The sequence below is a fragment of the Felis catus genome, chromosome D4, assembly GCF_018350175.1.
Source record: "Felis catus isolate Fca126 chromosome D4, F.catus_Fca126_mat1.0, whole genome shotgun sequence".
NCBI classification, from domain to species: Eukaryota; Metazoa; Chordata; class Mammalia; order Carnivora; family Felidae; genus Felis; species Felis catus.
Window position 1 is genome coordinate 71887392 of NC_058380.1, and position 15218 is coordinate 71902609.

A 15218-nucleotide genomic window follows, 5' to 3' on the forward strand; every position below is an offset into this window, starting at 1 on the left:
AAAGAATATAATTTTATTAGAAATTCTGACATTTTAGAATAAAATTATTACATCTTTTAAAAAAGTATTCAATGTAGTATAAATACCATAGTAATTGGGGCGCCTGGGTGGCGCAGTCGGTTAAGCGTCCAACTTCAGCCAGGTCACGATCTCGCGGTCCGTGAGTTCGAGCTCCGCGTCGGGCTCTGGGCTGATGGCTCAGAGCCTGGAGCCTGTTTCCGATTCTGTGTCTCCCTCTCTCTCTGTCCCTCCCCCGTTCATGCTCTGTCTCTCTCTGTCCCAAAAATAAATAAATGTTGAAAAAAAAATCTTTTTAAAATACCATAGTAATTAGAAAGCTACAACTGTCCATTAAAAAATACACAAGGACACCTCGGTGGCTCAGTCAGTTAAGTGTCCCACTCTGATTTTAGCTCAGGTCATGATCTCACGGTTTGTGAAACTGAGCTCCACGTAGGGCTCTGTGCTGACAGCGCTGAGCCTGCTTGGGATTCTCTATCCCTCTGTCTCTGCCCCTCCCTGGCTTGTGTGCACACACACACACTCTTCTCAAAATAAATAAGTAAACTTAAGTATATATTTACAAACTGTATTCCAAAAATACTGTACTAACAATATAGGAAAATATTCTTTCTCCAATATGCTGACACTGAATATTATTTTGCCGATCTGATAGGTGTTCTGTTTTCCTTTGCATTTGCCTAATCAGTAATGAAGCTACATACTGTTTCAAATGTTTATTGGTTATTTTTGTTTCTTCTGTGTAATATCTATTCATATATTTTACCCACACTTCTATTAGGTTGTCTTTTTTCCTATTAATTTGTAGGATTCTTTGAATATTAGGAATGTAAATCTTTTTTTTATTATGTAGGTAGCAAATATTTTCTTAGTAATTTGTTTTAAATTTTTGTTTATGAAGGCAACCATTTATTTTAAAAAATTTGTTTTAATGTTTATTTTTGAGAAGGAGAGTGAGCATGGGCAGGGAGGGAGCAGAGAGAAAGAGGGACAGAGGATCTGAAGTGGGCTCTGTGATGACAGCAGAGAGCACAATTTGGGGCTCCAACTCACATGAGATCATGACCTGAGCTGCAGTTGGCCACTTAACCCACCCAGCGATCCAGGTGCCCCTGAAGGTAACACTTTAAATAGGAAGTTCTCTAACATTAACTTTGCCCTTTCTTGGTGATGTAGGGTCAACTCTGGTGATCTTAACTTCTTGACTTAAAGGGTCAGACTGAGATGGAGGCTCATTTAAAAAAGGCTTGCTGGAAGAAGGGCGCCTGGGTGGCTTAGCCGGTGTCATGATCTCACGGTTTGTGGGTTCAAGCCCCGCGTCGGGCTCTGTGCTAACAGCTCAGAGCCTGGAGCCTGCTTCGGATTCTGTGTCTCCCTCTCTCTGCCCCTCCCCTGCTCACACTCTGTCTCTATCTCAAAAAAATAAATGAACATTAAAAGATAAAAAAAAATTAAAAAGGCTTGCTGGAAGAAAGGTGGGAAGCAGCATGGCTTTCAGAAGACAACTAAATATCCCTTTTATATATATATATACTAAAATGTATATATTGCTATTGTTCTAAAAATATATGTTGTAACTATTGCTCTAAAAAAAAGCTTTGCAATGTTCGGGTGAATCTGGAAGATATTTGGATGTTATGACAATTATGCTAATTAGAATATTTTACTTACAAAGATGTAAACTATAGGGCAGAATATATATTTTGAAATTTTAATATGGATAACACCAAGAACATCTAACGACAGAATTTTCTTTAATAAATGAGCAAATCTATCATTTTGTTACTGGATTTTCATCAAAAACAAAGGAATGTGGCACAGAACACTGTCCTTTCTTTCAAAAAAACCTCAGACGAGTTTGTCCATCAACTCTACCAGGGACTTTTTCATACACTAGACGCCGTTTTTTGAATTGTGGTAGTTGTGAACACATGAGATCTGTTAAAAGGAGAAAAAGGAAAACCATTTTATTTCTGACATAGCTATTTTTTCCAGTTATTCAAGTGCATCCTATCTCTTCATCTATCTACAAAGTGTTAAAATTTCCAAACTGAGATAAAATGACTATAAAAATTACATTTTTAGCATAACTGCACCTGTACCTAATGGCCCAATACTGATTAGTGCCATGTATACATATTGTATACTCATGCTTTGCACAAATCATTAAATCTCCCTGGATTTAAGACTCCTTCATTTAAGTTTTCACTCATTAAGCCTGTTCTTTAACTCAAATCTGTAATGTTGTAGAATTTATCCTGAGGTCTGATATGTGATAGGTGGTGATCATGTATGGACTCACCTTCTATGACTGTATTAAATATGACACATTAGCCTGAAATATCCTAGATTTGGATACTTACAGAGGCTGATTGATTAAATCAGTAAAAAAGTAGGCTAAAATATTAAGAACTGTTTTGGTAATTATTCCTGGGGATATAATCTCATAATTACAAGATTTGGATGCCATTATAAGCATATTTAAATGTAGTAGGTAATTGTATCATAGAGGTCACAAATACACATCTGTAATATAAGACAAATAGAACATTATCTTGAGGTTATGCCAATGGCTTTGGATAAATTGTCTAGGGCTGCATTAACATCAATTCTAAAAGTGTTACATCTTAAACAGTGGAAGGTAATGATGTGCTATGGGAAACCACAGTAAAAAGTCAAAAGTTTCCATAGTGTTAATGATACTAGTATCAAAGATTCATGTGACCTATTTGAATAAAATTATTTTTTGAAAGAAATTTGAAAGTGGAAAGAAATATTTCTAAGCCATTATTTATTTAATATATGATTGGAAAATATATTTATAACTAAGTTAATGAATTAAAATGTAGGTAGACATTTTACTATTCCATCCATATCCCTAAAAGTTTAAATATTAAAGTTATTAGAGGGGTGCCTGGGTGCCTCAGTCAGTTAAGCATCCAGCTTAGGTTGAGGTCATGATCTCACAGTTCACCAGTTCAAGCCCAGCATCAGGCTCTGTGCTGACAGCTCAGAACCTGGAGCCTGCTTCAGATTCTGTGTTTCCCTCTCTCTCTGCCCCCCTGGTATTTCTCTCTTTCTCTCTCTCCCTCTCTCTCTCTCATTAAAACATTTAAAACATTAAAAAAAGTTATTAGAAATAGTTTCTAAGATCTCACTGAGAAAATGGGAGGATTATCTTATACACTGGGATACCCTATGTTTAAGAACATATAGTAATTCACATACTTGATTTGGTCCAGGATGGAAAAAAAAATGGAATTTTCATTCAGTTCATTTATGAAGCTGGAATAAAGTTCATGTCAGAATGTGACAGCACAAATAAAGAACACAACAGGTTAATTGCATTTTGAATGTAGATAATGAAAAAAATAAATATTAGCAACCATATTCAACAGCATATTAAAAGAATCACTCTTCAAAAGCCAATTAAGTTTATCACAGAATGACAATTATTATTTAATATTAGTAAACCTGTTAATATAATCATTGACATTAATGGGTCAATGGAGAAAACATGTGTGATTTTCCCCACTAGGTGCCAAAAATGTTTGGATAAAATTCAGCATCTGTTCCTCACAAAAGTTCTTACAAGATTTGGGAGATAATACTTCTCATTAAAATCAGGAACAAAACAAATTATGACTATTAAACAGGACCAAATCCAAGTTTTGTGAATCCTGAGGCTTATACAGTTGACCCTTGAACAACGTGGGTGTTAGGGAGGCTGACTGCTCCCAGACCCTCCCCCCCCAAATTCTATACATCACTTTTTAAATACTTTATTTTTTAAATTTATTTCAGAGAGAGAGAGAGAGAGAGAGAGCATAAGCAGAGGAGAGGGGCAGAGCAGAGGGAGAGAGAGAGAATCTTAAGCAGGCTCCATACTCGCTTCTACAACCCTGGGATCATGACCTGAGCTGAAATCAAGAGTCAGATGCTCAACTGACTGATGCTCAACCACCCAGGAGTCCCTGTAACTTTTTAAAAAACGTAATCTCTGTACCTGACGTGGGGCCCAAACTCATGACTGTGAGATCAAGAGTCACATGCTCTACTGACTGAACCAGCCAGGTGCCCCCAAAATCTATAACTTTTGACTCCCCCAAAACTTAACTACTAATAATCTACTGTTGACCAGAAGCCTTACTGATAACATAGTCAACACACATTTTGTAAGTTATATGTATTATATACTATATTCTTAAGATCAAATAAGCTAGAGAAAAGAAAATGTTAAGAAAATCAAAAGGAAGAAAAACTACATTTACAGTACCATACTGTATTTATCAAAAAAATCCATGTGTAAGTGGACCCATGCAGTTCAAACCTGTGTTGTTCAAGGGTCCACTATACAAGTTGGGAGGTACTCTTTTATTATTTTCTATCAGTGATTGCACTCAGGATTGACAGCCTCAAGTCATCACTGCAATTTATTTTAACTTTTTTTTTTTCAAATTTATTTATTTATTTTGAAAGAATGAGTGATTGGGGAGGGGCAGAGACAGGGAGAGAGAGAGAGAAACCTATGCAGGCTCTGTAGTGACAGTGCCACACAGGGCTTGAACTCACAAACCATGAGATCATGACCTGAGCCGAAGTCAGATGCTTAACGAGCTGAGCCACCCAGGCGCCCTTAATGCTTAGTTCATCTAAAGCTACAAGAATTTGACATATTTTGTTTACATTTATTTTCTTAGATGTCTATAATTAGACTTTTGATTTTCTTTTTGACCCCAAAGTTAGTGAAGATTTAAAAAAATTTTTTTTTAAGTTTATTCATTTTTGAGAGAGACAGAGCCAGAGACAGAGCATGAGCAGGGGAGGGGCAGAGAGAGAGAGAGAGAGAGAGAGAGGGAGACACAGAATCCGAAGCAGGCTTCAGGCTCCGAGCTGCCAGCACAGAGCCCGATGTGGGGCTCAAACCCACGAACTGCAAGATCATGACCCGAGCCAAAGTCAGACGCCCAACCAACTGAGCCACCCAGGTGCCCCTAGTGAAGATTTTTAAGTATAGTAATTCAAACAAACAAAAATTCTTTTTTTAGTTTAGAGATGGTTCTATCTTTTAAAATTACATCTGCCAGTAGTTTTATTAACTTTAGATAGTGTTACCTGGTAATGATTTTTTGTCTCCTGAGTTAGATGAAGATTCAGAGTGCCTTTTCTGTCCTAAACATTTCCCAGCTCTTTGGTGGAAATAAAGACTGCTGAATTCTTTTTGATTTACATTAGGATCAGAAGCGCAAAATAAATCCATACTGGGGACAGATGGTAATTCTCTCCAGAAAGTCTTTTTAGTCCCAGCATTTGAACTTTGATGAAGGAAGCTTTCTACCTCATCCGAAAGACATTTCTGCTGATTAGTGAATAAATTATCTTTCTGAGAGTACCATTTGTCACAGGTAGTCTGCTTTTCACCATATTCTGAGTTGAATGAGTGATTCTGTTGTTCCCATACATTTTTCTTGAAGTTCCAGGGAAGAGGAGATTGAGAGCCTTCCAGTGAAAAGTTAGGGGTACATACTTCTTTATTTATAGGTCCTTTTGCAACATGTGTTCCCTTTTTCTGATTATTTATAAAATTAGGGGCAACTCTCTTCTGAGTGTCAATTGGTGATATTATATTTTCACAGTTCATTTGTGTTAGATCCAAAGAAAAAACATCTGACTCTGAATCATTCCAGTTTTGAAAGGAGTTACCAGCCATGTTCCTTGATCCTATATTAATTAGGAAAGGATTATGTACTATATTAGGATTACAACTGGAGTCTTTCCGGTAGCTGGCCTGATTATAAGAAGTCACAGGTGATAAAATGCATGGCATTTCTCTGAGTTGCATAAGGGAAGAGTTATAGTTTGAAGTGATGTTTGTGTCTTTGTGCACTGTGGCTCCTATGTGTGAATTCTGGTATTCATTATATTCTTGAAAGACAGAGTTTGAAGAGCCACAAGCTGAACTCTGGGAGGTAATGGTACTAGCTTGATTCCCGTTTTCCCGAGGTGATGGAATTTGAGGTGATTTTGTTATGGAAGAAGAACTAATCTTGAATAAGGAAGTGATGCTACAAAAATGCTAAAAAAAATTTTTAAATTAATGTAATACAAATACAATATACACACCAGTCAAGTAAATATAAATAACAGCACTTATCTATATGGAAAGAAAGCAAAATATAAATAAGTAGGGTATTACAGTGATCCATGTAATAAGAACATAACATAATTAGGCTCCATTAAAAGAAAAACTTATGATTTATATTTCTTTTCTAATCACTTGTAATAGAATTTTTAGTTACACAAATTATACATGAATGTCATTTGCTTGATAAAAAATTAGAGTTTTTACAATAAGGCTAAAGTTAAAAGTTCTCTTTACTACTATAATGAAGGGCATCAGGATTGTTTGGAAGAGATCATGTAAACACATATGAATAGAGTATGTGACTGCATATTAGTGGGCACAATAACATTTCAAAATAATTTAAAGTGTGATAAATGGACTGTACTGAATTATCTATATAAGATAGGTTTAAATGTATAATGTGATTGACAGTCAATGAGAATTCTAAGAAATTTAGTTCAAGTAAATTATTTTTTTTAAGTTTTTTAAATTTATTTTTGAGAGGGAGAGAGTGTGTGCAAGTGGGGGAGAGGCAGAGAGAGAGGGAGACACAGAATCTGAAGCAGGCGCCAGGCTCTGAGCTGTCAGCACAGATGAAGGGCTCAAACTCGTGAACCACGAGATTATGACCTGAGCCTAAGTCAGAGGCTTAACTGACTGGGCCACCCAGGTGCCCCTCAAGTACATAATTTCTTTGTCAATATGTGAAGTCCAAAACAATTAAACTTGGATACCTCCATTTTGAAAATGTTTATGGCAAAAATCAATACTCAAATGGAAAGGAAATACATTCATATAAGAATATGGAATTCAAATAACTAACCTTTAAGACTTTTCCTGGAACTTCAGGTAAAAGTTCCTGAAGCTGACAAAGAGTTGCTAATAATATCCAGTGCAGTGATGGTCCTTTATTTAACATGAGCTGAGCCACCAATGGGTTAATACATGGAAAGTCAAGTAAGTACATTTCTTCCTAGAAAAGAGTTTAAAGGAAAAATCAGCCACTGGTCCTTTGAAAATAACCCATTTTATTCTGCTCAATCTAGAAGATTAAAATTTTTGTCATTGCACCTACCACTCAATTTGAGATGCTGGGGAAAAAATATGGCTAGTAGGGAAAGAAACTTCTTTGTCAGTTAGAGTTCATATGCTCTCAGGGGCACTTGGGTGGCTCAGTAGGTTGAGCATCTGACTTCAGCTCAGGTCATGATCTCGTGGTTCATGAGTTCGAGCCTAGCATCAGGCTCTCTGCTGATGGAGACAGCATGATGCCTGCTTTGTGCATGGAGCCCACTTTGGATCCACTGTCTCCCTCTCTCTCTGCCCTTCCCCTCCCCCTCAAAAATAAATGAAAATATTTGAAAAAAAGATTCATATGCTCTCAGAATTGGGAAAGATCTTAAAGTTCATTCATTTCAATCATTCATCCAAAAAACTTGTTACAGTTCATCTCCTTCAAATGACAATTGTATTATATAATGGTAGATTTTCTTTTCTTTTTTCAAAAAATGTTTGTTTATCTTGAGAGTGAGAGCACGAGCTGGGGGAGGGCAGAAAGAAAGGAGAGAGATTCTCAAGCATGAACCGTGAGATCATGACCTAAGCCAAAGAGTCCAGTGCTTAACTGACTGAGCCACCCTGGCACCCCTCTAATGGTAAATTGTCTAATGAAAATGTTTTCAGGGACTTTAGTACCTCAAGATTTCTTTAGCTCATCCTTTGTAGGCCATATGTTACTATCACTATTTGATTTAAGATGAACCATGTTTATGATATCTAACAGATGTTGTAGTTTCAGGAAAGCCTTGCTGTGAAGAATAGAGGAAGAACTTCTATCAACCAGAACTGACCTTGATGGCCTAAAAATGTGTTCCAGAGAGATCTCATAATAATCTAGAAATATAGCAGCCATCTTTTATTATTGTCATATTCCCTCTTCTTTCTGGGATATACTGGCTTTTTGCACCCTCTTTGATAAAATCAAATGACAGACATGTGAGTAGATTAGACATGCCTTGGTAATAGGGAAACTGCAGACATATATACATCCCATAATTAATTATACCCATACTTGCCAATAGTACTATGTTTTGCTTAGGCATATAAAAATTCTGTGATTGATTATACATGAATATTTTTTAATGTATATGAATACACGAATATTTATTTGCTTTATAATTTTATTTTTTGAATAGGCAAAATAGGCACATGGTTCAAAATTCAAAGGGTACTAAAAGATGTGCAGTAGGGGTGCCTGGGTGGCTCAATCAGTTAAGCGTCTGACTGTGGCTCAAGTCATGATCTCATGGTTTGTGGGTTCGAGCCCCATGTCCAACTCTCTGCTGTCAGTTCAGAGCCTGGAGCCTGCTTCAGATTCTGTGTCTCCCTCTCTCTCTCCGCCCCTCCCTCACTTGTGCCCTCTGTCTCTCTCGAAAAATATATAAATAAACTTATCAAAAAAGGTGTGCAGTAAAAACTCTCATCTTCCTGCCCCCATTACCCCAATTTTCCTGTCTGGAGGTAACTAATGTTATCATTTCTTGATAGCATTATCATGATCTCTTCCAGAGATATTTTATTTACTTACAAACACATACAAATATTAATTTCCCCTTGTTCAAGTGGTAGGATACAAACTGTATGCCACAACTTCATTTTTCATTTAATATAGCTTAAAGGTAATTCCATGTTAGTAAATAAAAAGCTCTATTATTCTTTTTTTATGGTTTCATGATTTGAATATATTAAAAAAATAAAGGAAACTGAGATATAAGGTTGGTATGAGAACTTAGACATATTATGCTTAACCTGAAGGAATTTCTAAAAAGTTACTATTCAATCTTACGAATATTTTACAACTCTACTTTCAGTTTTGACTATGTAACTTAATTACTGACAAAGGCAATGATGGAATTTTGCTATTATCATATTTACCACTCTTAAATGTATAAATTTATGAATTAGAAAAAGTTATGTTTTAAAAATATTAGGCATTAAAAGTTCATTAAAATACTTCTGTCAAGTTGCAAAATACCCATGATTCTGGAAAATGATCTAAATAAATACTGTACATTGGGGCGCCTGGGTGGCTCAGTCAGTTGAGCGTCCGACTTTGCTCAGGTCACGATCTCATGGTCTGTGAGTTCGAGGCCCACATCAGGCTCTGTGCCGACAGCTCAGAGCCTGGAGCCTGTTTCAGATTCTGTGTCTCCCTCTCTCTGGCCCTCCCCCCATTCATGCTCTGTCTCTCTCTGTCTCAAAAATAAATAAATGTTAAAAAAAATAATAATAAAAAAATAAATACTGTACATTATGGTTACTGTTCTATATGCTTATGCAAACATTATAGGACAAAAATATGCAACCAAAAAGAGAATTCAAGTATATGTATCTATACTTGCTTTGCAAATATCTAATTTACACATTTAGGGGATGAACCTTAGATGGTGACACTTCAAGCCAGGATTTATCCAACCATTCATAAGGATCTCTCTTCGAGGTCATTAAACTGTGATCAGCAATTTGTCGGACTATCAGTGCAGCCTCTTCCACTCCTGGGGCAAGTACAAGCTAAAATATATTTTCTATATGTTAGATTATAGGAAATATTAGGGAGCAAAATATATCTTGCAAAAACTGTTTGTAATTAGAAGAAAAAAGCCCTGATTTTAACCTTTGAATATAATTTTAGGTATAACTTATTAAAGTATCTATGTGAAATCCAGCATATTTTGTGAGTCTAAGCAATTTTCTTCCCTTCTTTAAACGTGGTATCTTTATAGTTTTCCAATTTTTGGAACTAAATTTCTTTACTCCCATTTGGCATTTATTAATAATTTGTTAAAATAACATATTTGGTTTTATATTTCACCTATGTTAGAAGCAAAGCAATTTAGATTATCATTAATAATATTTAATATTTTGCTTTTCCAAGTTAACTCTAATAGTTACCAAAAATAAGAATTTTAAAAATATACTGCAAGCTTTTTCAAATACTTTTTTAAAAAAGGATATTTACAGATGAAGTTGATATGTATTTGAAAAGAAAAAAAGTTTTCATTTAGAGTATTTTGGGAGTTGTTCACCCAATATTGGCTTATTTGATACTATGCTCTGTGTACTAAACTTTAAAAAAAGTTTCTTAATATTTCCTACTTCCTGTCTTTCAGTTGTGTTTTCCTCCAGGCCCTTCTCTTTCGAAATGCCAGCCTTTTTCTTCTGCTTTCAGTTCTATTTTTACCTTCATCTTTTAGATTCAGTTGAAGGAAGTATAGTCCATGGGTTAGCAGTTTAATGTGGATAGAGAATACTGCCCTAAACAGTCATATCTTAGAAATATAAACACCCTGTCCTGTAGTGAAAATTCAAGAAATAGAGACTGTAGAAACCTTATAAAATCATTATGACAATTTTTTATTTCACAAGAAGAGTAACAAATACAAGACTGTTAATACATACCTGTAGGGAATACATGTATTCTAAAGAAGGATTTTCTTTAAACTGTATTAAGTACATATAGAGTGTATAGAAACAACACTGTTTGATTCCAAATTAATTTTATTTCAGTTTTGGATGTTTTGAGAAGATTTGACACGTTTATATAAATGTATAAAGGCACAATTTTATGGTGATGATAATGAATATTACCTTAATTTATTAGAGCAAGGATTCTGGAGCTCATGGCTAGGCTTTGAGAGATTCAGAAACCCCCTAACACTGTTTTCAAAATTTTGCATATGTGTTTATCTATGCATTTTTCTGCAAAATGAGTTCATAAAGACATAGACCTTTTTTTGACATTAGAATAAAACATAGCCTAACACTAAGAGCAGTATATTCTTTTAGTTTAAGAAAATGTACTTAAACTTCCTCATGTTTCTTTTATGGCTAGGCTCTTCAGATGCCTGAAAAAAATTTTTTTAAACCCATAACTGATGTGCTCTAAAAAGCCAAAAACTATACTACTAAATACAGTGAGGTAAAGCAACAATATATTCTAAAATAATATGAGTCTAGGGAGCCCCTTTTATGTAATAATGTTATTAAGTCAGAAGAATGGGAGACTTGAGTATTGGTGACATATTTTAATGTGTTTTGATTTAATTTTATTTAGTAGATGTTTGTTGAATATTTTTAGTGTTTATAAAGTAATGTGCTAGATGCTATACATTTTACAAAGAAAAAGGGCCTAGTTTTTACCCTCCAGGGTGGAAGGTACATGAATGAATACCTTATACTATAATAAAGGCATAAAGTGCTCCTGGGAGAATGGGAGGAGAGATTTATCCTGAGAGGGTATAACTGGGGAACATTTTTTTAAAGTTTATTTATTTATTTTAAGAGAGACAGAGACAGCACGAGCGGGGGAGGGGCAGAAAGAATGGAGAGAGAGAATCCCAAGCAGGCTCTGCACTGTCAGTGCAAAGCCTGACAGGCACAAACCCTCAAACCATGAGATCACCTGAGCCGTGTAACAGGACACATTTCTTAAAGGAGATAGTGTTTGAGCCAGGCAAAAACAGACAGAACTATGAAGGCTGGTGGTTAGGGGGAAGGAAGAGACAGGCTGGGATGATATGTTAGTGCAATGGCTTAAAGGTGATAGTGTGGTCATATTCAGGAAATGGTGAGTAGAATGATGCTAAAGGAAGGATTACTAGGGGCCAAATTGTGAAATTTGAAACCAGCTGAGTTTGATCTCTCTTTCAATAAAGTAAGAAGCTATGGAAGGTCTTGTGAGCAAGAAAATTCAACGTAACAACAACTATTTATTAAGAGCCTACTACGTACTTGGCACTGTGCTGGGTGCCAGGAATATGAAAACAAGTAAACATGTTTCCTTTCCTTCAGGAGCTTACAGCCCAGGAAGTGAAATATTCACAGCTGTATTTCAGAAATATAAGTGATGTCAATATATATGATGCACTGGAGTAGAACTAGAAATAAGGACATTAGTCAGGAAGTTGCTTAAAACTCCAAAGGCCTGAATTTGGGAAATAGCAGGAGTAGGATAGAGGGACATGTTCTAAAGACTGATTATGTTACAATAGTAACCTACTACTGATTAGGTTACAATAGTAATGCCATAAACTAAGTTTGGGGAGAATGAGAAGTTTTGTTTTGGAAATGCAGAGTTTGAGGCACTTGTGGGATATTCATGTGAAGATTTCCAGTAGAATGCTAGAATACAGGTACAGATCTAAAGAAAAATCAGGAAATTTTTAAGGATTATACTCAGAAATGAAAGCTAAATTTGTGGGAATGTCTGAGTTTATTAAGGAAAGAGTATAAAGTGATAACTGAAGAGGACTGAGCCCTGAATTGGGGGAAGTGTCTAAATTTCAGAGTGGGACATTGAAAACAAAGAAAAGACACTGGTTAGAGATGATTACAGCAGATAAAAAGAGTGTATCTTTCATAAGCAAACATTTTTGATCAACAAATATTTTTTATTCATATCCTGCCAAATAGTAATTAAGAGATAAAATATGACTTTAAATTCATTAAAGGCTTTTAGAACAGAAGTTTAAGTGGAAAGAATATTTATTAATTTGAAAACTGTTAAAAGGCTTTTAAGAATTTTTTAGTTTACTAGCTGGGCACTTGAGTTTGAGTATAATTTTGGTTTATTAAAACAAACATGTAAGAAAAGAATACCTTTACATCCAGTTCTTCTGATTTTAGCCCAAATGAAACCAAAGCTGCATAAGTCAGTGCTAGATGATGAAGTGCCTTTTCTGTAAGATGGTACCTAAAAAAGATTATATTACTATTCTTGTACTCATTTGATGTCTGATTCTACTTATTAGAAGTTCATTTCCTTTTGACATTTCATATTATTAGAATAATCTGGCTAAAGTAATGCTAGTGTGGTAGGCTCAGCATTCTTTTGAAAAGATGGCTCCACCTCCATTCTTTAACAATCCAGTTAAATCTAGGGGATGCTGAGAGTGTGTCTGAGGAGAGTTTAACTCATACCCTTACTGACTCAGGGATGGCTAGCTGACTGACACAAACTAAAATATTCTATCTCCCTGGCCAAAGTACCAGGTTCAGATATGAATATGTGACCAGAGCCAGGCTCACTAGAGTCCTCCCTGGCTCTTTTTTCCTGAACTGTTAGAAAAAAACACTTTTTAAAAAGATCATTACCCTACATGGGTAATCATATTGCAGTATATAAATACATAAAGTCAGCATGTTGTAGACCTTAAACTTACACAATGTGGTATGTCAATTATATCTCAATTTTTTAAAAAACTACTTTTTTTCTTCTTCTATGGTTATTAAGCAGATCAGATGTGAGTCTTAAGCTTTGGATAGATATTTCTACTACCTTTATCCACTTTAAATACCCTAAGAAGCAAAAAGGAAATTTATTGGCTCATATTACTAAGAAGTCCAGGGAAGACACTGTCGGATCCAGGGTCTCAATATCATTGAGATAAGGGCTCTTAATTTCTTGGCTCTTGTTTCCCCAGCTAGTTTCTTTCTCAGGTGAGCTATTTCATAAGAGTGACCAATAAGAGTCACTCACTGTGCCTAAACAGTACAAACAATGTGGTTTCTGCTGAACACCTGCTTTCCTTCTTGGAGTCTAGAATTTTGGTATGTGCTAGGCAGACAGTGCCTACTCGACCAGTCCTTAGTAAAAGCCCTGGGCACTGAGTCTCTAGTGAGTCTCCCTGGCAGATGATATTTTATAAGTGTTGTCACAACTCTTTGCTGCAGAAATTAGGCACATTCTGTGTGACTCCACTAGGCTAGGATTCTTGGAAGCTTCCTTCTAGCTTCTTCTGGATTTTGCTCCATGCACTTTTTACCTTCGCTGACTTTGCCTTGTAACCATTTACTATAATAAATCATAGCCATGAGTCCAAGTCTATGCCAAGTCCTGTGAATCTTCTTATCAAATCATCAAACCTGGGAGTAGTCCTCAGGAGTCCTAACACTAAGGTAACTACTAAGGTAACTCAAGCAATTTTGTTTTGTATGTTGAATTTTCCTCATTTGGTCAGTTGATTAAGATACTTCTTAAATGTTTTTATAAATCTAAAAATATAGAGCTGAGATACCTAGAAGTCTGAAAATAATTACATTTTATAATAACATCTTATTGTGAATAAATAGCTCGTCACATCCTGAACATAAAACTATCTCAGGCTATTACATAATTAGTGGGGTTTGTTTCCCTGAAAATCTGGGTAAGAATAAGTGTGAATCTCCTCTTTTTTGCTTATACTTCAATTGCACCTCTAGAACATATGTGGAAAGCAATCTAAAAACAACTTAAAAATCTTTTCGAAGCAGTTTTATCTCTATAATACTTCCAAGATCTTGATAAAGCTTTAATGCTTTATAAGCAAGTTCCAAGCTTAAAATGCTTCAGAGACTTTACTAATATTCAAAATGAAGATTTTAGATCTAAATTATTATTTTTCTTTTTCAATTCTGGTAGAAAGGAAAAGCAAGGTTAAATGACTTGCCAAAGGTTATTGTTAATAGAAAAAGGAATAAGAACCAGGGAGTTTGGACTCTTATATTCTAACTTAAACTTATTTCCACTTAATAATAATCATATACAAAGAGCTCAGAACAGTAGATAAACAAAAATGGAGTCAAGCAAAAAGTCAATAAAGAAAAAAGTCACACAGGCCATGTCAAATAAGGTAAGATGTCTCTACCTTCTCTAATAACTAAATTAAATATTTTTAAAACTTCTACTGTGAGTGATGTGGTATGTGTTGCATGATAACTGTAGAGATTTAAAAAATGAATGAGACTAGTTTTCAATTTAGTAGGAAAGATGCATTCATTCAGTCAAGGAATATTTACTAAGCATCTATCATATGAAACAATATGAGGTGCCATAAAGCAAGTACTCTAAAATGATAATACAAAACAAAATGTGATAAATATCAAAGATGAGGAAAAGACAAAGAGCTAAGGAGTTCAAGGGATGGAGAGGTCACAACTAAATATCTATTTGTACGTGTGAGTTGGGGGGCGGGTATTAAGGAAAGACTGAATAGAAAAAGTGGTATTTGGGGATAGTTTCTGAAAAATAGGCACA

The 15218-nt window shown here is 35.3% G+C and overlaps 1 protein-coding gene across 12 annotated transcripts in view; it reads right to left on the reverse strand.

The window, feature by feature from the left end:
* Positions 1 to 1718: 1718 nt before the first annotated feature.
* Positions 1719 to 15218, reverse strand: part of SHOC1 (shortage in chiasmata 1) — an 85566-nt gene continuing 72066 nt past the window's right edge. For 10 of the 12 annotated variants that reach the window (XM_045042834.1, XM_045042836.1, XM_045042835.1 and 7 more), the window contains 5 exons: positions 12803 to 12896; positions 9584 to 9715; positions 6969 to 7118; positions 5137 to 6097; positions 1719 to 1959 (listed from right to left, as the gene is read on the reverse strand). In XM_045042834.1, the coding sequence (XP_044898769.1) occupies positions 1859 to 1959; positions 5137 to 6097; positions 6969 to 7118; positions 9584 to 9715; positions 12803 to 12896 (1438 nt within the window). In that variant the 3' untranslated portion in view covers positions 1719 to 1858. Of the gene's footprint in view, positions 1960 to 3268; positions 3307 to 5136; positions 6098 to 6968; positions 7119 to 9583; positions 9716 to 12802; positions 12897 to 15218 lie in introns of those variants that run through there. The other 2 variants (XM_045042837.1, XM_045042838.1) reach the window with 2 other exon arrangements.